Source organism: Sander lucioperca, chromosome 12, assembly GCF_008315115.2.
Source record: "Sander lucioperca isolate FBNREF2018 chromosome 12, SLUC_FBN_1.2, whole genome shotgun sequence".
In the NCBI taxonomy this organism is placed as follows: domain Eukaryota; kingdom Metazoa; phylum Chordata; class Actinopteri; order Perciformes; family Percidae; genus Sander; species Sander lucioperca.
In genome coordinates this window covers 4,489,140-4,512,851 of record NC_050184.1, presented here as the reverse complement: position 1 = coordinate 4,512,851, position 23,712 = coordinate 4,489,140, and the positions used below count along the sequence as shown (strand labels likewise).

The 23,712-nt window shown below is 41.5% G+C and overlaps 2 protein-coding genes across 2 annotated transcripts in view; one reads left to right on the top strand and one right to left on the bottom strand.

The window, feature by feature from the left end:
- The window catches only part of LOC116059532 (tubulin alpha chain-like), a 370,798-nt gene that overhangs the window by 324,749 nt on the left and 22,337 nt on the right, over nt 1–23,712 (bottom strand). The window lies entirely within an intron of this gene.
- spryd3 (SPRY domain containing 3) overlaps nt 1–23,712 on the top strand; it is a 58,773-nt gene that overhangs the window by 21,285 nt on the left and 13,776 nt on the right. The window contains exon 7 of the mRNA XM_031312765.2: nt 11,917–12,066. Coding sequence (XP_031168625.1) covers nt 11,917–12,066 — 150 coding nt within the window. The remainder of the gene's footprint in view (nt 1–11,916; nt 12,067–23,712) is intronic.

Below are 23,712 nucleotides of genomic sequence, written 5' to 3'. Positions count from 1 at the left end.
CCTTTATCCATTTCTCTTCTCCTGTCCTCTTTCCTTGTTTTCTCTCCTCTCCTTTATCCTCATATCCTCTCCTTTCTTCTTGTTTCCTCTCCTTTGTCCTCATCTCCTCTTCTCTCTTATTGTTTCCTGTCCTTCATCCCCATCTCCTCTCCTCTATTCTTGTTTGCTCTCCTGCTCTCCTCTCCCCTTCCCTTGTGTCTTCTGCTGTATCATTCTCTCCTCTCCTCTCCTCCTACTGTTTGCCACCCATCCAAACAAAACTTCTATGGATTTCAGTAACATTGTACTTGCCCATAGCTGTGAGTTCTATTTTAAGGGGCATGGAAATATTTTTCATCCTTTCTCACATGTGCGGCCATGCAACAGATATTTCCAGTCTTGGTGGTTTCCGATGATTTACTGATCTATCGCTCGGCTGCCATAGACGAATTACACCTCTCTGGCTCCTCGGCTGTTTGTCTCAACTAACATCCCCTCATGAACATTTGGTCAAAACAGGGAAGTAGTTTTTACACGTTGCTATTTGGTAAGTGTGGATAATAACTGTTCCATATGATAGCTGTCCTTACTGATTGCTAAGGGGGGGGGGGGGGGACTGACGGAAAAGATTGCTGCTAGATAGATTACTTTTCTAACTGGTATGCTTTTGATGAGGCAGTTCTGAAAAGCCGCAGAATGCACAGTGTACAATGGTGATGGTAGTGACTTGTCTGCAGCTAAGTCTTTGCCTTTGTGAACTGCTTAGATTACAGTTGGGTGTGTGTGGGGGGGGGGAGGGGGAGGCACTCCTGTTTAGATTAGTGGGTTTGTGATTCTAGTTTTCTGCCCACTATAATCACAACTACCTCGCCAAATATACCCCCCTCTTGCTTCTAGTCTATCTACTAAAGTGTCTTATCTGTTTTATAACTCTCTCTTTCTATTTCTTGTCATTAAATATCCTATTTCTTGTCATTAAATATCACATTTCTATCATTAATCTTGGTTGTCCTTGAAACCCCTCTGATAAAGTTAGTACAAAAAGAAAATTTTCCTTTTCAGGGAGGCAACTTTTTTTCATTCTGGCCTCTTTCATTTTTTTTTGTTGATAATCCTTTTATTTTGCTACGCTCTTTGTTCCTTTTCAACATTTTAATTACTCATCTGAAGGCCATTTGTTCAGGGTAATGAATACTCTGCCCTCATGGTTCTACTTGAGTGGAAAACTGAAGTAAATGGAGTGAATTTTAATTTGATGGCTGTGCCCTTGTTGGCTCTGTTTGCCTATAAAGAGTTTCACTGGAAGCTTTGATATGTGATGAAAGCAGGTTCGTCATTATGTAAAATGTAAACATGAACTTCTGATGCCTGCCAAAGCAGCAGATACCCTTAATTTATTAACTCTGCCAAATAGTAACACACCTTGGAAAAAAAAAGGCTTATCTCTGCATTGTGTCGGCTTGAAATACTTTTTTCTGTGTACATCAGAATCAGAATCAGAAAATGTTTTATTGCCACAATAAGTACAAACACACATATTAAACATTAAATACAGAAAAACAAATGTATACATACAAAATAACTGTTGCATAAGAAAAAAGAGGGTGAATGGGTTGAGTGCAGAATTTGCAATGAATATAAAGTATATAATTGCACTGGTGCATGTAACTTTTAAAATGACATACACTATTTATTTATTATATATTTATGAAATATTTTTACAGCACTATTTGGTGTACTCTTCGTTCTCGGCATTTCCGCCGCGGCCAGATCAGACTGAAAGAAATCCAACATCGACCGCTGCAACATTTGCTTTTTTATGACAGTTTAAATATTAGGAAATCATCTATGTGTTAAATAATGTAATTTTGATTCAACTTTCCCTTTCATTTTCTCAAAAAGAGTCTCATGGTCAGTGCGTGAGAGTTGCCAGCCCTGGACAACATATTTTCTGTGTACTGTACCAAGTTACGTGCACCGGTGCATGTAGAGGTGAGGATTACATGCACACAGCTCAAATTTGACATGCACTACCGTGCATATGCACGTGGTATTCCATGCCCTGAACTACACTGTTAATTTAGTAGATTGATGGTACCAGAGGATCAATTATGTACAGCTACTACAAAATACAGGAGAACCATTGGTTTTAACAACATGAAACATTTATACTTTTATTTATTTAACCCATCTTTGGGGATTTAAAAAATTATCAGATTTGGCAGATTTTTTTGAATTTTTTTTTAAAGATTATTTTTGGGGCATTTTAGGCCTTTATTTATATACAGTTGGACAGCTGAAGACATGAATGGGGGGAGAGAGGGGGGGAGCGACATGCAGCAAAGGGTCGCAGGCGTGACATGCAGCAAAGGGTCGCAGGGCGAGGTCGAACCTGCGGCCGCTGCGTCAAGGAGTAAACCTCTATATATGGGCGTCTGGTCTACCAGGTGAGCTACCCAGGCGCCCTAGATTTGGCAAATTTACTAATCTGACAGAGCCTAAAAAAGATAAGAAAAAAGCAAATGCACACCTTGTTCCTCATTCGCCTTCATGGTATATAGACATTACAATGTTTTAACCACAAATGGTCTCATGCAAGTAAACTTGACCTCTTCGTAACAATAATAATAATTGCCCTAATCTGACAGAGCCTTCACAATGCCAAAATGAAATGTAATAATATGAATAAACAATACTACTATTACACTTGGAGATGTGTAAACCTAACAATCACTCAGATAGAGGGCTCTGTTTTAGTGAACAGACATGTACTAATGTTGTGACAGCACACTTTCTTTATTTTTGTGAGGGGCGCGCAGCGCACTGGGATTAAATAATCTATTACTGTTATCAGCGGGTGTGTGAAGGGTTGAGATGAGTCATAGGCAGTCACATCACCTCCTATCCTTCCTTTTTAAAAAGCAGTACCACAATGCTTCCAACAAGCCAGAAAAGAAAACTTTATTCTTCTTTGGGAGGCGCACAATGCTGCCAAGTTTGGTTGTCTTATTTTTTTGTTGAATTTCTGGACATATTAAAAGATCAGCCATCCATTATTTTTTTTGTTTTCCCTGTCTCTAATGATGCATAGATTTAGAGCTTAAACAAAGGCATCCATATCTTAAGCACATTGGCTATGTGCCGTTCTATCATGTAGAACAATAAATTAAAAAAAACAAAAAATCCTAGTACTGTAGTCATTTGCAGGTTGTTTTTTCTTGAACTGGCAGTACGTGATCGTTAAGGTTGCATTAGTTCAGACGTGGCTGCATATACTGTAAATATATCAATACTGCCAAAACTGGGAACGGAAAAACTCTTCTTTTTAAACGGTGCCATGTAATGAACCAGTTAACATGACCATTGTGGTATTTGCACCAATTTAACCACTGCACTGGTTTTGGAGTCCATGTTTGTTTGCCTCCAAGAGCCAGTATGTTGACAATACAGATGTTAGCTGTAGCTAGCTAGCAACACAAATGACTCATCTCACCAGAAACCTTAGTTCTTTCATTTTTTTTTTGGTTCTCCAGTATCTCTCCTTTTCTCCTATTACATCTGTACATTTATGAAGTTGAGTCATAAAGTCTCTATGCAAAACACTTAAGATTTGCTATTGCACTTACAGAAATTATGTAGAGCTCAGAGTTTACTCCCCAGCCCTTAAAACATGTTAGAAAGTGTTTTACAGCAACCAAAACTAGAACAATTAGAGCTTTAAATGGTGCACTGTAGTGCAACGGTACCTCAAAGCTGTGTGTGATCACAAGTACAACAGCCCCCACCCGACCACGCCCAACAGGTTCAACAGACTTTTACCTTTCGACCAGTAGAGGACAGTGCAGCAACACTTAGTTTAGTTACTAATTTACTCTTAAAAGAGGAAAGAAAATCATTTGAATCACTGACATTAACAAACTAGCAGGCCTTATTTTTTATATTATTTTTTGGGCATTTTAGGCCTTTATTTATAGAGGACAGCTGAAGACATGAAAGAGGAGAGAGAGAGGGAATAACATACAGCAAAAGGCCACAGGTTGGAGTCAACGGGTTGTACTTAGTGTCTTAATTAATCATAGGTGTGTTTTGGGAGTAACATGCAATAAACCAATCAGTGTCATCTCCCATTCCTTTTAAAAGCCAGGCGTGTTTGTACCTTGGCGCATTGCTATTATGATGGCGGATTTGCTAAGCAGGAAGGAGAGATTTTCACATGAAACTGATCTGCTTGTGCGTGAAGTGAAAGCGCCCAAGCATATCATATAATAGTATTTCACATTGTAATTTTATTAATAATCTTTTGCATTTTTGTGTGCTGCTGTGTGTGTAAGAAGCATAGTGTGTGCACGCTGTGCACAACTCTTGGCACATTTTACTAATGTGCTGTTAAAATAACAATGAAATGCCTGTTATTGACTTTAGACCAGGTTTTTGTTGGTCAATGGCGCGATCACTTTCCACTGCCTCAAGATAGCAATACGCCAAAAATGCACCTGAACACACTTCCCTGTAAGACCAGCACGCCCATGGACGCACAGATGGGCGCAGGTGTGCTTGCTATTTAAAGTGCTCATATTATGCTTTTTGGCTTTTTCCCTTTCCTTTATTGTGTTTATATATGTTTTTGTGCACGTTATAGGTTTACAAAGTAAAAAAGCCCAAAGTCCACACCAAAGGGACATACCATCTCCAACAGAAAACACTGTTCACAAACTGCTCCAAACAGCTCTGTTGTAGTCCAGCCTTTACTTCCGTGACGAACGTGTGTCACTTTGTAACACACGTTATAATGCTCGCCTAGCTGCTAGCATGGCACTCCCTCATACTCTGCTACTGACTAGCTAGCTGTACTTACTGCGCATGTGCGACTCCCAACAAAGATGGAACAGAAGTGTGATGCCTCACTCTGTAACTAAAACAGAGAGCTCAACACACAGGGGGGAAAGAGGAGCTGCAGCAATGTGCAGTACAACAAATGTATGGTAAAATTAAATCACATTCTGGTACAACCTCTAAATACAATTGAGCACAATATGAGCACTTTAAATGACGTTGGCGTTGGACGGGAAATTGACAACTGCGTCGGTCTTAAACTAGCAAAGATTCATTCATCGTTCATTAAGATTTGATTAATCGGTTGGATTTAGTTTTCAAGTTTTCTGCTTAACACCAGTCAATGAAATGTTGCTTTAAAAGTGATCTGACTTCTAGATTTGTATAAGATTACCTCATCGCGCTCACCTTGAGGGATTTATTTTCTCTACCTTTGTCATGACTGAAGGTGTCTTAGACAAACACACCATGTTTGATAAAAATCCACATGCCACCATGCTCCTGCTCTGCTGTTTTCCTTGAGAGGAGACATTTGGCTGGCTCTCCACTGCGTACGTGCGGCTCAGTGCGAACACGAGCCTCCAATCCTCTGCCTCCTGTTGTCACAGCAGTCGCTTTGCCCACCAACTTAATCCCCTCAGCTGCGGATGAGCGGGCCGACAAGTAAGTGGACAGCACCCGAGGCTGCAGTTATTAGTTTTCCCAAGTGTACCGGTGCTCCCTCGCAGCACATATCCCATGTTCACTCCCTCCTCCTCTCTCCACCGCTCCCCCCATGTAGAGATTAAACTTATCAAAATGTATGTATCATACCCTCTGACACATTTTTCGTGCTGTAATGGTGGCCGGACGTTTTTTAAACTTGGCTCCACATTGCAGTGTCCTCTCCAGGGCATCTCCGCACCAATTATTGTCAAGTAATAATCATCATTGTACCTTTTCCATTTCCAAAAGCCAGCTGTAGTACCAACGCCCCTCTAAGGTTGCCTGCTTCCTTCCTTCCTTCCTCTGGGAACAATAGTCAAGAATCCCAACATGACACTGCTCTTGGATGAGAGTTCACAACTTTCCCATCATGTTGTTATGGTTGCATCCTCCCAGGCCTAGCGGTGGCATCATCCCGGTTTTCTTCCATTTCTCTGAACTGAGCTGCGTGAGAAAAGAGGAAACTATGAATGACTTAAACCAAGGAAAGTCAATGGACTAAGTGGATGCTGGCTGGTTGTGGCAAAGACAAGATCACCGGAGTGAAGTCTGATTTATAGACTCTGCAGGAGTCCTGTCGTGATTCAAAGTTGAGCGTCAGGTTTCACCAACATTAGATGCATGTGTTGTACATGATCTGCAGGCCCAAAAGGAATCTGCTGATTTTTTTATCCCTCCAATTTTCAGCGGTGATCCACAATGAAAATCTGCAGAATTTAGCGTAGTGTTTTTCTGCTTGTGGTGAAGATGTGTTAACATTCTGAGTTTGATTACATTTTTTTTTTTTTTTTTAATCTGTGGAAAATGGTGTATCAGTAGCTGTTTAAATAAATGTATTTACTTTGTGATATACAGTAATGACAGTGGTCTACACACATACTCATATAATAAGAGTTATATTTGGTAACTTACAACATTTCGCCTTGTGTCATGACTTTTTTTGCGAGTAACACTGAATGTAAACACATTGTTTACAAAAAGCCCCACAGGGCACCTTTTTAAATTTGTAATTATTTCTATGTTTCACAAATCCCACCACCGATCGGCACTTACTGACCTCCTATTCACATGTGCACTTCACATGTCCCTGGAGGGCAGACCCACATACTATATTGTGAGTGGAGATACAAGCCTTTATGTTAGAAAATCTGGACCTCTGAGACTTTGTTGACAAATTGTAACTTTGGCTCAGGTAGCAAAGAAACTCCCACGCACTGTCAAAATAACTTGCAAAACATACATAAAGTTTAATAGTAGGCAATGTTTCGGTAAGATGGTCCAGTACCGAAATGTACTACGTACCTACTTTTGAAACGTACTACGTACCTACTTTTGACCTGCTTGTCTCCCTCCGACGCACCTGTCTCACGTTGTAGTATTTTTCTGTACCAACTTTGGCTCAGGTGAAAGTTTTTATTAAGGTGTAGTCTCTGGACAATTGTATTGACTTGGATCCTCGAGAATTGTTAAAACACCTTCCTCATCGCCTTGAATAGTGCACTTGTTTCAACATACAACACTAGTTTGGCATCATAAAGCATAAAAACCATGAATAAATTAGTCTATATGACTTTCCATCTTTTTATGGCATTCCCTCTCTGGTGCTTTTTTTCCCCCCGAAGGTGGCAACCTTCCTGTAAAACTGTTACGCTTTGCGACTGTCCAAATAATTCAGCACTGGTGACGTGCTGGCATTGGAGCCGCAAGTTAATTCGGGCAACATCTTCCCAGCAGTGGTAATGGTGATAATAAATAGAGTGTATTAAAAGGTGATGAAAAGCTCCACATGGCCAGTGAGTGATGAGGTGTCAGTGAAGGGTCCTTGGTTCTTACAGGTTTTGGAAATCTCAGAGGGACGATTGATTAAACCTGCAGAGTGACTTTGCATGTCTATCGTTTAAGGGCGTTGTTTCGGGGAAAAAACTTGTGGCGGTTGCATGGCATTTAAATGTTATTGCCATGGTATCATACCAGATCACTGTCGGAACATAAGGTAGTCACTTGATATCTTGCAGAACTTCATTCAGTGTTGCTGCAGTTGGGGATGTTGCCGTAAGGCATGTTGCACGCATCCAGGCAAATACCATCTTGTCTTTTAACAGTAAATACTTGTTGACCTTACTCCACCTCACTTACTGTGTCAGTTCTAAGGTAATTACAGGTTGTGTTTTTACTTTTGCATATTGTTTTGGTGCTAAGTGCCTCTTTGAACTTCCTAACCCAGTCAAACAAGGTCAGTCCTTCAGCAAAGCAATTGTCACACGACACATTACATGCTTGAACAAGAAAGTCGTTAAAGCGAGTGATTTGTTGTGGATTTTGAAATGACACAAATTTTGTTCGTAATAAAAAGTAAATGCATGTATGGTATTTAATGCGTCGTTTGGGTTGAGTTTGAACATGGGAGTAATTATGCCGTTTCAAAAAATTAGAACTTTTAATGAATAAGCGGTGAGTGAGTTGTAGCGGTTGTGTAAGGATGATTTATAACTCCAAAGAACAAGCTAATGTAGTGTTGCTTCATAGTAATATAAACAATCTTGCATGGTTTAGGTAGAGTCATTTTAACACCGTTCAGCACGAGTGGATGTATTCAGTACAAACATCACCTGTTTGCTGCTAGCCCATTAAAAAAACAGCAATGACAGAGTGGCTGTAACCAGCTGTGGCATTATGATGGTGGTGTTCAGTCCATCAGGATATTCATCTTGGTCGCCTTATGCACAAAAAAGTGACTGATGGACAAGTCGGATTTAGCTACTGGAGGGCATCCAACCCAAGTGAGAGATGAATTAGAGCAGGGTGTCGCAGCCTCTGGACAAGGACAAGGCCAGCTCATGTATTTTCTAAATTAAAGTGGCACATTTGGTCCAGATCATTCACAGTTTAATGTCAATATTTTTTTCAAATCTTTTTTTAGGAACACAAACTATAAGGATTTATTTATAGAGAATAAATAACACTGAAGAAGAAATGTGCAGGAGGAGACAAAAAGAAAGAAGAAAAAAAAAAAACTTTTACAAGGACTACAAGTAAAAGCAATTACACAAAGAAGCAAATCCAAAAGAAAACAAAATGTAATAAAAATATAAATGCATTAAAGACAAAAGTAAGTAGCTAGGTTATGTGGACTCAAAAGATGTTGCGTGATGTGTCTAATCAGATCAGTTTGGTTGACAAGTGTGAACCACATTATAAAGAAGAGTTCTCTTAATTTCAGTTTCACCTTTCTTTAAGTTCCTACATTAGGTGTGACAGGAAATTGGCAGGACCACTCTCTGGGCGTTACATCTGTTTCCCAGGCAGCAACTCAACAAAACACGGTATTGCACACCACCAGTACCATTCTCAACACTCCGAATTATAGCAGTGAGAGAGAAAGCAGGTGATTGTCAGATATCTCAGTGAGGCATGCGTTGCTCAAGGCTACGTCTCTCTTGTTCCTGCCCTCTTCGTCTCTCTCCTCCTTCCATTACTCAGCAGCAAGAAGCAAAAAGAAGGTGTGGTTAAATGCTCATCACACCGAAACTGTTGTCCTCATCTCCCAAAACTGTTGTTGTCCAGGCACGAAAGTGCATGCATGTTTTTAAAGTATCGCATTAGAAAAGCTGTATGGAAACGGCAAATTTTGATTAAACTTCCTGAATTGTGCAAAAATGTTTTTATTCTAGCTTGAGGTGTTTTTGGCCTCTGTCAAAAAAAAAAAAAAAAAAAAAAGATTGGTGGTTTAAATGGGATATGGAAACGCCTTTGCCGAATAACTTTTGATTCCTGAAGACTTCTCTCGTAGATGGTAGATGCGGTAGAAGGCAACTTGTTTGTTTCCGGTTCACAACCTCTACTTCTTCTACTCTGTTTACTGGCGGATTATAACCACGCTATAGCCTATGGCGCCAACTTCTGTTGGAACTACGCCGTAGCCGAGTTCATTTGCTCCAAACCAGTTGATGGAAAAGCGCCTAATTCACATTTCAAAAGTTGTCGAGCTTAAAATTCACTTGACAACTGAATGGAAACGTGTCTTGTAATAAAGAAGGTGGAGAATAATGCTGACGGCTCTGTAACTTTATCTATGTGAACGATTAATCAGAAGAGATTTTCTTTGTCTCCGTAAGTGTAAAAATGCACAGCAACGGCACTCTGCAATAAGACACTAGGGAGAAGTTAGCACTTATGGCACTTGGCACTCATTATGGTGAAAAAAAATCTACAATTACAGAGTGTTGCTCTTTAAATTACAAGCTGTTTAACAGTACAAAAACGAACAGACATCAAGTACAAACATTATAGAATTACTTTAGTTTAACAGCGTAAATGTTAAATTATTGCTGCAGAGGTCTACCAGCATTTTTACATTGTATGTATATTGTGGTCAAGGCCCATTTGTGACTATTTCAACAGCAGTATTTCTGCAGCTTCATGCAGCCAGACTGACAACTACAGTAGTAGCTGATGGAATTGCGTAACTGTAGACACAGGCGTTAGTTTAATAATCCCGGAAGGCCGACTGTTCTTCATATGGTGTGATCCCCTCCTGTTGAATGTTTTTCTCAAAGGTGCCATGTGGAGTTTTTCACCCCCCAGGAGTTCTGTTGTGCATGTTTTTTGACTGGGTCCTCGCTTCATTTTTGGTCATTTTTAATCCATGGTAGAGAAAGACCAGGAAAAGAGGAGGGAGTGAGGTAGCAAACAAAGGTCCCTGGTGCCATTGATGCCGTGCTGAATTTATGATGCAATTTTTTTTCCGAGTTACAAAAATGTCTTTTCCTCGGTATGGGCATGGTTTGAATGTTCTCTGTCATGCTAGCCTTTCACACTGGGGGCGTATTCTTCATTGTGCACATACTCACGCAATCACACACATGCACTCACATGGCATGGAAACACTGCTCAGCCTAAAGGCTTTGTCGTTGCCTAGCTGCCCACCTACTTACCTGTACCCACCCATCTTCACCTGTTTAGATGCTTAAGACCAAAATAGACCTGAAAGTAATTGCATTATCCCCAGGTACTTTAAATGCAATCACTGAGTGGCTGTTGATACTTGTAGTCACCGTGGGCGGTTCAGTGAGGGTTTGACTGGGTTTGGAAGTGTCAGTCTGTCATGGTGCCCACTCACGTAGGACACAGTTGCAAAAGCTAGTTGCGTGGTTAAGTCTCTCGCTTCTGGAGCAACATTGAGCCCAGGGTTCCTGCCCAAGCTTGATTTGCTGTGTCTTCAATCTTTTGTCTCCATCTCAACTTTCCCACTTACTAAGACTTACATCACTGCCGGCCCTTTGGGCCTGGTCGCCTGACTAACCAAAGGAAAGTATAAAAAGAAAGTCAGGAAAATTAAATAACAGCAGTAACTGGGTTTACTGAGAAACTTGAGGCGGAGGTGTGCTTCAAACAAACTATTTTGTACGATGTGTCGTCCCGCCACGTCTGAGGGCAAAAGTGTTTATAGCTGTTCTGAATGGCCTCTCTCAAAGACGCAGTAAAACTCTTTCCATTAATAAAGCAAAAAGATGGTCCTTATACTGTAATTTCAGAACTTGCTTTAAAATAACCAGATTTTTTTTTAAATTTTCTTCATTATAAAAGTAATAATAAAATAATAATGTATACTTTATTAATCCAGCAAGGGGAAATTACAGTGTTTTCACTCTGTTGTTATTACACACAGGCCTGAATTACACGCACATGCTCAGTACCTCTACATGCACTAATGGAGAGATGTCAGAGTGAGGGAGCTGCCCATGGAAAGGCGCCCCGAGCAGTTGGGGGTTCGGTGCCTTGACCGCAACCTGTAACTCATGTCCCAACCCCCCTGAACCAATTCTGCTAAAATATAAGCACATTTCCTGCTTTACACTCAGATTGCAGTTCTAGTTGAGGTTAGGGGGTTTCAGATGATCTGACAATGACTCTGTTTGAGGCACGTTAACTCCTTTAGGCCACGTCCACACGTACCAAAACGATCTCCCCCCCCCCCCGTCTTCCCTGGCATCGTTTCGAGAATGTTTGCGTCCAAACGGATCCATTTGTAAATGACTCAACACGCTACTTCATATTCCAGGCCTATAGGTGGCGCTGTTTCTGCTACAGAAATTCACCAAAAACGGAGAAGAAGAGGCGGACCATGCGCATAAAGCTTTCGTTTGGACGATCGGCCAAAACGATGCAAAACATGTTACAAAACATTACACCAAAAAGCGTTACTGTGTGGATGGCCCCTTAGTGTGGACATTGTTGTTTTATGAATGAATGAATGCCTTTATTGTCATGTCACTGTCATGTGAAAGCTTGACCAAAAACATGTCATTATCATGTTTGTGTTCAATTAGCCCCCTTTTATATAGTTCTTATTAACCCACATGTTTGTTTCTCTCCCCCTCTGTTTATCCCCTCCCTCAGCTCTTGGAGTATGTTGGCAAAGGAAAAAGCATCATGGACGTGGGTTTGGCTCAGGCCCGCCAGCCACTAACCACCCGCTGCCACTACTATGAAGTAGAGATCGTTGATGCTGGAGAGAAGTGCTACATTGCTCTGGGCCTGGCAAGGAGGGTGAGCTTTCTAAGAAAAGAACAACTTTTGACAACTTCGCGCGCACACACACACACACACACACACACACACACACACACACACACACACACACACACACACACACACACACACACACACACACACACACACACCTAACCTCAACAGAGAAGCACATTCTTTTGTACTTTTGGTCCTTTCCCCCATTTTTCTGCACTATTTTACATTAGGCAGTGTAGCACAAAGAACTCGTGGGATGTGGACTGCAGGAATAAGCCTCACATTCGCTGATCTTCCATTCTCCCCCTCTGGTCCCCATAGTATAACAAGTCGTTGAGCTCAAAACACACTAATGATGGAAAACTTTGACAAAAACTTGAATTGGGAATGAGGCGAGTAATTGGCATGTGCAAAATGTTCCGAGAAGCAGCGCTCTTGTCATTTTAAATGTTGGATCCAAGCCATTTTTTTTTTTTTTTTTAGAGGACATGGACTTTGTGAAATAGGTTCTACTCGTGGTAAACACGGTGATACTGTCAAAAGCTTTATTTTACTTTCTTTCCCATTATCCAGCAGCTCAGCCATTCTCTTTGGATGTAATGGCCTACTTTTTGGGTAGGTGAAACACCTCCAAGAGGAAAACACAATTGGAGAAATTTTAACAGCTCTTACTTGAACCCTTATTTCTTTTTCCAAAGAATGCACATGCGGTTCCCATTTCAGCATCAGCACTGCAGCTCTGCAAGTGACTATTACCATGTTGAACTGCTTTGAAGAATGAAACAGACAAACGTGTAGATGTGTGGGAACTGAGTGAAAAGGATGCACATTAGGAGATGCAGAAAATCATTTTAACAAGGGTTAATATATCAAGACATTTCAATACACAGCTGCAAGGATGTAAAGTACAAGCAGTAATAGTTTAGGATCTTGCAGGGCCATTTTGAATCCTCCTTACTAAGCTTAGCAGGACTAAACTTGTACGACTGTCTGCTTTCTGATAGATGGATTCTCTCACAAAACCTATTTGCATAACATTTTACCTAATATTATTCTTCTGACTTCTTCGACAGTATGGGATCATGATTTGTGAGTGTTTTGCTCCCTGTAAATTCAGCCTCGAAAGTGTTGGGAATGTGAAATATTAGTGACTGCCACAGCCAAGGCCTGTGGAAAGCTGCCAGCACCGTCTCTCCCAGGGTCAAAACTCTGCTCCTTTTTAATAACAAAAATAAAATATGAAACTTGTACAACATCTCTGAAGGTCTCAGAGCCTATTTATATAAAACAGGAACAAAGGGATGCGCAGGTCACTGAATGACATGTCATTTGGAAATATGTTAGGGTTGTTGGCTTTTGCAAAGTCGTTGATATCTACCACCTGATATTTACACAATAAGACACAACAGTGAATCAGCGCTTGTAGTAATTTACCATCTTCATAGATATGTTGCTTGCCAAACCACTGCTCTTGCGATGGCAGAGTTGCACATATTCCACCCTTAAAGTTAAACTTTCTGTTCAAGGAAAATTAAACTATAATGCTGTGGCTACTGTGCATATTTTTCCGTTTTTTTCAAAAGAGGATAAAACCTTTTTTGGACAAATTTGTGGAAACCGCTTCTGGGTGGGCATTTCCCTTAGCAACTGTTGACTGAGAGCAGTTGTTGCTAAGAAGACATGCTATCAATATCCGTGGTGCACTACTGACAGGAGCACATAGCATAGTTATCCTTCGAAGGGTGATACAAAATGTTTCTTCTCCCTTTTTCAGCAAACTCACATAGCATTTATTATTTTTGGGAGTACCATTGTGCTGTTTGTCCTCACGTGGAAAGTGGAAGAAAGGATAATTCTTGCATAGCCAGACCCTCCTTCAGAGCGCTGCGGAGGAGGGTCTGGCTAGTCCACACAGTATTCCGGGATGGGCAAAAACATGCTCTGGTTTATTGTCATTTCTTTAAACCAATCACAATCGTCTTGGGTGGTGCTAAGCACCGGACGGAGCAACGGTGCCTCTGCAAAATAGCCTCGGGAAGGAACTTGTTTCGGTGGAAGATGTGTACGTTCAAAAGTTGTTTTAGTTGTGCAACAGAAAACTCAGATTGGACAGATAGTCTAGCTAGCTGTCTGGATTTACCCTGCAGAGATCTGAGGAGCAGTTAACCATAGTCCTCATAAAATATTTTTCAATATGTTCATTTCTAGAATTTGTTGACAATGTTATACATTCTATGCATAATGTTAAATGTTCTTTTATAAAGTTATTTGTTTAGGAAAGCAGCCTTCTGAGTACCTTTGCATAGTCATAGTCTATTTTCACTCCAGCTCAAACATTCATTATATCGGCCGCCATATCGGTAATTGGTGAATTTTTCCCCTCTAAAATCGGTATCTGTCCCTGAAATCACATATCGGTTCAGCTCTAGTTGAAACTCACAGAAGCGGGTAGTCTTGTAACTAGGGATCGACTGATGCTGTTTTTTTGAGGCCGATACCGATTATTAGTAGTTATTGAAACCAATAACTGATATGCATTTACAGTGAAAGTGAAAATCTTTAAGTCGAAATGATTTTAGAATGTTACAAACTCCAGCACAAAACTTAGTTGAAATGCTTTTATCAATTATGTAATAAATTAGAACATAACGCTTTCAACATAACACAGTAAAAGAGAGTCCGATAGTGTTGTGGGCGGGACATTAAGTCAGACTCAGTGGTGAGTGAAACCGAAGCAGAGGGACAGACACAGAGCTGTAGCGGAGACAAAGTAGACCACTTTCTAAATTCATTAACTTTATGGGTTATCAGGCAAATAAAACACTGATACAGATAATCTGCAAACTGCCAAAAAACGGCCTATCCCTGTTTGTAACACATAGGGTAGTCTGTGTCATGATTTGAATCACGGAGATCAGAGTAACTAATGTACTGTGCTGAAATCACAGATGGAACTGTGCCCTGTGGCTGTAGAAATTATGACTATTAAGAATTTCTTTTTTTACTAGGCACCAAAAATTTGCACTCCCTGAAGAACATGCAGGTGTGCTATCTCTGCATAAAAAGTTGAATGTCTCATTTTTGGTAGAGTACACAATTCAAAAACAATCAGCAAGGAGATTTATACTGATTTCTCAGCAAAAAAGTGAATTTTAAACTTTTAAGCTTTTAAATCACAAATCTATATCTATTATATGCACTGAATTCTGTGAATTGAGAGACAAAACTAGTATACCCTCTGATGGAGCTAAATTGTGCACACACATGCACTCAACACGCACAGACGATGCTACCATAGGGGAAGAAGTTGAGTGGTGATAACTCCTGTCCCATTACCTCCTCAGAGTTCCTCTCTCCTTTCTTTTTGCTCCACTACTTCTCTCTCTGCATCTGCGTTTCATTATAAAGACATTAAGCTTAAGTCCAGGAGAGGTGATAAAGTAGCAAATTGAAGGGCTTGGGTAATGACTGTTTACCCAACAGCAGTCGCAAGTTTGCATGCTGGTCTTTTTCACATAACGTCCCGTGGTAAGGAGGTCTGAATATAAACACAAATCCACCCATTAATGCCCCACAGACTGTTCTGTGTCTCTCTTTTTCTGTATATTGTGGTTGCTGACTTCAGGCTCAACCTTGTACTCAATTTTCTTCACTTTACAAATCTCTTTCGTCCCCTTTGCCAACTCGCTCTCTCTTCCCATCTCGACATCCGCTGTCGCCGATCACCTCTCAAGAAGAGTAACACTTTGGTCCCAACGGAAATATCATAACAAATATTGGATGGATTGGTGTGGAAGTTTGTACAGACATTCATAGTCCCCAGATGACAAAGCTTACTTTGGTGATCCTCTGACTTTACATCCAGCACCGTCAGCAGTTTTCAATTATCCAGTGAAGTATCTCAACAATCTACTTCGTGGATTGGCACCAAATTTTGTACAAACATTCAACGTCCCCAATGTTCAATGTTTCCTCTAGCGCCAAATACCTGCAAAACGAATGCCATTCCCATCAGCCTCAGTTGCACACACGCATGGTAAGCTGCTTACACACCAACTAGACGGCCAACCGTCGGCAGAAAAGTCAGATGGGTAACATGAAACACACCAAATGGCCCGGACACACAGAGCCGATAATCGGCCGTTGGACAGTCTGGCGAGGTCAATGACTCAAGTCTGTTCGGTGTGTTCTGTGCCGTCGTCCGTCCGAGGGGCCGTCGTCCTTCATTTTGGCCGATTTGACATGTATAATCGGCGGGGTGGGCACTGCTGGCAGTCGGACTCAAATGACCCATCTGATTGGTAGAGTGCTAACCCAGAAACGGGGAGTCTCTCAAAATCTGACAAATCTTTTAAACTGACCTTTGTCGATCTGAAATGAAGACAGATTCAGCAACTGCATGGCCTATTTCTCGCTTAAAATGTTTTCAGAAACACGTTTCGGTGAACTATTTTAGTACAATATGAGATCGTATTCTGAACGAGCCGCCATGACAGTCTGTCTTTGATTTTCCGGAGAAACAAGACCCACGTGACGGGTTCGTCCAATCAGCTGCTGGTTTTCATTTTTAGGCGACAATACAGATTAGCGCCGCCTGCTGTTATGGAGAGGTATTACGTCTCGTCTCTTCGGTGTGTTCTGAGGCATTTTTTTGACAAACTCGGGGAGACTGATCAGTCCAACTGCCTTTTCTGCCGACGGTTGGTGTGTAAGCAGCTGAACAGACTCGGGTCACTGAACTCGCCAGACTGTCCAAAGGACGATTATCAGCTGTGTGTCCGGGCCTGTAAACATCATACCTTCTAAACACTGTCCCAGTTCCCTGCACATTGGTTTAATTCTTGCCAAAATCCCAATGCGAAAATGCCAAATAAACTGAAAGTCGTAGTTTGAGATGTTAAATTAGCTGGTTTTCAAAAGTTTGCCAGGGAATTTGTGCATTCATTTGATAAGTGTTAAAGTTTTGTATGCAAGGCATGTGTTGTTTTTTTGCGTGTTCATAATCTAAGATCCGTTTTGACCCCACTGCAATTCCTGGCCCTGACATGACCTCTTGCTTTCTCTCTCTCATTCCTCTAAAGATAAGGGTCTCTATGAATGTACAGCATGCATATGCTTGGTAGCACGGTTGTTTTTCATCCGGTACACACAGCGGTTGCTAGGCTGTGGGACAAAGAGAGATCTAGGCTTAGTTATGGGGTGGAAGGGGTGTAGAGGGTAGATGGGAGTGTGAAAGTCGGGCGGTAGAAAAATCAAGGGAAGCTATTCGGAATATAAAAAACACAGGAAAAAAAGCAGGAAAACCCTCATGTCCTGAAAAACAAACAGAATCCTACAAAAGAAAAAGATCATGACCCTGTGTTAGGACAGGGAAGTGAAGAAGGAGGTAGGGGAAAAGGGTTGAAAATGGGAAGGTGGATGGATAGGTGTCATAGTCGTGATGGAGGACCGAAGAGATGGATATGATTCAGAAGCCATCAGTATCTGAATGGTTTTCTCATTTCACCAATGACCCACTGTGTCAGACGAGTGTATTGCCTTACTGTCTGTTCATGTACATAATATTTTAATAAAGCCACACACGCTATTGAACACAAAGAAGCAATAAAACTACTCAGGAGACTGGAATGGCAGTGTTTCCTCTGTCCTGGTATGCCCCGGGACCCGGTCCTGGGAACAGCGCTCTTCCTCTTCCTCTTGTGATGCAGCAGTCCTACTAACCGTTTTTCAGTGCCGCTCCTGTGGACCTGTTTATTCTAAGAGGGTCAATTTAGGATTAAACAAAGGACCAGTTACTGTGCCAAGGCCTCTGATGTAGAAGATGCAGACCATGCAGCACCACCAGTCGAATAATGTGTGAAGTACTTGTTGGTGTAACTTAGGTTTAGAACGGCAACGATTTAGTTATTCGATTAGTCGATCGACAGAAAATGATCAGCTATTTTTCACGTTACGTTTGCTGTTTCACTATTCACTAATGTGAGAATTTGATGGGTTTGGTCATGAAAATAATTGGTAGTTGCAGCCCTACTTAAGAGGAGCTATCAGCCACAGGACCTCAGTGCAGGGACTGAATCTGTTCCTTTAGTATATTAGCACACCGATTTTGTGTTTCCACTGCATTTGGAGAACTGACGATTGTACACAAGACAACACCACCAAAGTGATGATTATCTCTATAATTTATTGTAATTTATTTATTGTGCGTCCGATGATTGAATGAACGTTGGAAAGCAGAAGTGGAAAGGGAGATTGCAAATGGCAGAAAGGCAAGATACCTTGCTAGTGTGGCTCTATCGATGACAGGGCCGGTCGGTCAAACTATGCAATGAAGACAGTTTCTAAACTAATGCTAACGTATGTTGGTGTTTCTGTACTGCAGTGTCTTGTTACTTAGTAACTGGGTGGAAGAGTGTAGGGAGTCGGCCCCGCAGATTTTATCAGTGTAGCTCTAATGTTGACATTATGTTGACACATTTATCTATGTACTGTACAGCCTCACAGAGTCCCTAGGATGGCTGTAGACCTATTATAGTGTTATATTATTGCTTAGCTGTCCACCCCACAACTTTACTGTTTTGGACACTGTCCCCGCTCTCATAGCGTCATTTTCGCCCACAGCAAGCAGCTGTTTTCAGTGAAAAGGCTCTAAAACCTGACTCAACACTTCCTGCTCATCACCAAACAGCAGACAGACACAGTTGGACACTAGCTGGTGAACATAGTGGAGGATTTAGCAGCTAAAGAGAGACAGTTATGTCCCTCATGAGTTGGTAGAGACTCCTGAAGGAAATATAGTTCTCTATATCAATTTCAAATTTGGCATGTTGTGTTCACAACTTGTTTCCTCTGCCCCCAAATGAGATTCCGCTCCCAGGTTGTTAAATGAATGGTACTAACAAGTGTTTTCTAGCAGTGGGAAATCTGTACTCTTGTAACAGTCTCAAGGCTGACGTTTGACCAGTCCAAACTCATCCCCAATAGTTTAGGGCCATTTGACAGTACCAGCTCTGAAGCAGGGAGTTGGGGCAGGAACCTAAGCTGTAGTCTTCTAATCAGAGTTGGACCTTGGTTATTGTCTGCGGATAGTACCTGAGTAGTCTTGCATTGCCAGACATCCACAGCGCTGTGTCAGCAGTGGTATGGTCTGGCTGCAAGAGTTAACATTTCTGGGATAGGGTAAAAAGACGTTCTGGCTTGTTGGTATTTCTTTTAACCAATCACAACCATCCTGGGGGGCTCTAAGCCCCGGACGCTGTGACGGTACCCTTGCAAAAGACAGCGGAGATAGCGGAAGGGGAGGTACATCCGGCACAGGATGTCAGGCTTTATACCCGGTAAACCAGTCTAGTGCCTGCCATATTGACAACCCTAAAAGGTTACCTGGATCCAAAATGCAAAATTTGTTGTTGGGGACACATTAGGGCAACATTTTTTATAATATGAGTAGAACACTGCTAAGCTCAACACTATGTGTGCACGCCGTCATGTCACCTTTTTCGGCCACTTATTTCAATAACACAACAAACCTGCTCAGTTTTATCTGTTTGCATCAAGAAAACATTTGCATATGCACTTGCATCCATAAAAAGTGCTGAACATGCCCAAACACATACACAGGCTGTTATTGTCTTTACTGATGTCAGACGCTTTCTGTCATCGTGTGGGGAGCTGGGGGTTTTAGCCTGATGACACAAGGTTATACAAACAGACCTGCATTAGTTCCCTACACAGTCTCTGCCCAACCCTTATAGCTGAGGATGTGTGGGCACGTACAAACAGAAACGCACTACTTTCCCTCCCTACAAACTGTACCTACAACACACACACACACACACACACACGCATCCATACACTCACATCTGTGGGAAGTCATCTTTTTAGACAGCTCTGTGATATGCCAGTGTGATAGTTGCTGTAGATGATGGGTATCTGCTTCCACATGGTTCCCCACTCGGCCCGCACCTTTCCGCTCTTAGTCTTTCAGACTTGTTTACTCTGCCACCGTGTGGAAATGCAGGCTGCTCTGATGACACCGGTGTATCAGCTGTGGATCTGATACCGCGGGGCTTTGCTTCGCCATGCTGTGGACACAACGCCGGTGTTTGTTGTTCTTAGAAGCAGCTTGCATTTCAATGATGGCTTCTGCAGGCCAACGGGGGGTAGTGACCATGTTTGGAAAGTTTTCCAGCATGTGAGAGTGGACCAGCTGGTTAACACGGTGCTCTCTCTCTCTCTCTCTCTCTCTCTCTGTCTCGCTCTCTAAAATGCATTCCATTATATGTTGATAGAGAAGGAGTGTAGGTGTAATTTAGTGGCGCCACCACTGATTGAAAAACAAAAAATCGTAGCATTAACTGTTGTAATTCCAAACCACAATAGGTTGGAATGTTTCTTTTATCAGAGGGAAAGCTGTTCCAAGTCCCACAAAACAATATGATCCGTGCTTCACAGAATTCAAAGCTGAAAAAAAAAAAAAAATTGTTGTTTTTACACTGAAGAGTCTGAAGATTGAAATCTTATTTTTACACCGTCAAATTGTTTTCTCAGGTACTTACACATTCTGTATGACATTCTTTCCCCCATATCTACCACAATGAATGCAAACTACTTGGTGAAGAAAAGATAACATGGTGATGTTTTTGATGGTGTTTCTGTTTTCTTGAATCACGCTGTAGCAGCTGCAGTTTGTAGACAAAAATGTGTTTGTTGCCAGTTGATTGTTCAGTAGTTGTCCGCCTAAGTTACTGTTGCTACACCTGTCAAGCTGTCTTGCATGGCACATATGCAGTTTACAATAATGACGATGCCAGATCTGTGACTCAAAGTTTTTAGTTATTTTTTAAACAATTAGGGATGCACTGATTTTTTTGGCCGAACATTGGTATCCCACGATATTCGGGGCCTAACGGAATATGGCTTTTTGGCATCTCAGCTTAAATACATTTTTGTATTTTCAAATAGTATGATGGATGTTGCTAGCGTGTAAACTGCCCCAAATGTTTGGCTCTGGGAGCCATTAATGTCTGTATGAAATTGTATTGCAATCCATCCATTAGTAGTTGAGGTATTTCTGGGGCTAAGTACCAAATTCAATACTTTATAGGCACCGACCGAATTGCCTCTTAAGTATCGAGTATCGGAAAATGCCTCGTCATTCAATACCCAATTTCAATACCTAAGGAGTAAATCTCATCAGCGTCAGTGAGCCAGTCAGCACGCAGCATGCTTCTACCAAGATCTAATAATGTCTGTGATTGGCTGTCTAACATTACACGTCGTAGAGACACTCTACGTTACACAGAGACGGGGCTCACATAGTAAGAGCGGAAACATAAATGAAAAGATTTGTGCCGTAATTAGGGCTGGGCGATGTATCGATATTATATCGATATCGTGATATGAGACTAGATATCGTCTTAGATTTTGGATATCGAAATATCGTGGTATGACAAAAGTGTTGTCTTTTCCTGGTTTTAAAGGATACATTACAGTAAAGTGATTTTTCTGAACTTACCAGACTGTTCTAGCTGTTCTATTATTTGCCTTTTCCCCACTTAGACATTATGTCCACATTACAGATGATTATTTATCTAAAATCCAAGTGTGAAGATATTTTGTTAAAGCACCAATTGTCAACCCTAGAATATCGCCGCAATATCGATATCGAGGTATTTGGTCAAGAATATCGTGATATCTGATTTTCTCCCTATCGCCCAGCCCTAGCCGTAATGTTGTAATTTATTTTTGTTTTATAAAATTGGTATCGAAAAAAGTATCGTCTAGGAACCGGTATCGAAGTCACGGTATCTGTACCGGTATCAACATTTTTGAATGATACCCAGCCCTAGGTATTTTAGTCTGGACCAAAGTAGTCAACTGAGCGACATCGTCACCCCACTCTTCATAAATAGGAGATACTGTAGTATTGGGATACTGTAATGCTGTAAAATTATGAAGCTTCAATCTCAGTGTGTAGAGAAGGTAGTGCTACTTCAGTTTTTTCCCACTAACCCACCATATTTATTTGATGTATAGAGCACTAAATAGATGTTTTGAATTAGAGATGATGGACACAACAATTACCCGAGAAGACGGCATTTAACCGTTGATCCATTCATCAGACACAAGTCTGTGGTTTCCATTAAAGGGCTATAAATCCACCCGTTATTTGTTTAGCCGTTCCTAATGTTGTCTTGTTTCAGAGCGTTCCTCCAAATCACTGATCAGATCAGGGTCTGTGGATCATCAATCAGGGAGCAAAACACCCAGACGTTCCTCTCCTCCTTGTGGCGATTCAGCCCAGATGCCAGCCAGCCAGAAGAATCCTTGGGCTTGTGGTTGAGACGAGGGGGAAGAGGAGCAGACTTGGCAGATCGAGGGGCTTCAGGCTTGGAGGAGTAGCTGCATTCCTCCATGTCTCTCTGTCTTCCTCTGCTGATTTCTCACTCTGTCCTTTTCCCTCGCTCGATCTCTCACTCTCACTTTCCACCCATCCATCTCAATTTCCTGTTCCTCGAGCCCCAATGGGGTTGTCAGACAGGATCGTTGATGTTTCCCTGATGTCCTGTCCTCAGAATGCTGCGCTCTTGTCTGCCTGGCCAGACCAAGCTGACTGTCCGCAGTGTTCCCATTACTCATTTCTGCACACAGGTGCTAATAGGAATAATGAATAGAACGGCCCTGTTTTGTTCTAGAGTAATGTATCGCCTCTTTAGTCTCTGCATCAGTCATCAGTGGATTGGTTCTTTTGTTTGCATGAAAGCACATTTTCTGTTTTGGATGTTATCCTGGTCATATTTTAGATTCTTTCTTTAGACAAGATGAAATTGAAAGGTTGCCTTTTTTTCTCTGTTAATACTAGCTGTAGGGAAATTTAACAATAGGGAAAGTTCACCTGAGAGAGAATGTAATCAAGAAAGCATTTAGAAGATGTAGCCTACTGAGAGATGAAAGAGGAGCATACTGTCATTTGCCTTCCTCCTCCTTCCTATCTTGTTCAGTAATGTGTTTCTACAGTAATGTAGGTGCAGCCAAAAAGACAGATAAAAAATCTCTGGTAATTACCTCTGAGTCATGCTCTGATCTTATCCTAAAGTTGGCCCACTAGTTATTTCTGTTGGCATGGTGAAACCTGGAGAAAGGCGTACGTACTGTACATGCGGACAGATAGAGAGAGAGAGAGAGAGACAAACACATCCTCAGACTCTGACCGGTATCACAAAACATTTGTTAACATGATTTTTAAACTGCACTGGTCACAACTAGGGCTGAACGATTAATTGCATTTGCGATAATATCGCGATATGTTAAAACGCGATTTCCTAATCGCAAAGGCTGCGATTTGGTCACATGACTCGCGAGAGCAAATCAGTCTGCACTCCGCCGAGAAAGCATCAACTTAGCATGCTAACGCTACACTGTACCTTGAGCTGATTTCTGTCATTCAAACAACTCTGAGTTGTAGTTTAAAACTTTTACAGCCATTTTAATAAAATGAAGGGTTTTATTCTGGTTTGAGTCCATACGTGCAGTTAATGGATACAGACACGCAGAACTGAAGGCTCGGTTGGCAACTAGCTCTGATTAGCGGTTAGCTCCGGTTAGCGGTTAGCTCCGTTATAAAGATATGGAGTGGAGGAGCTGCCACTGAGAGGGGTAACAACC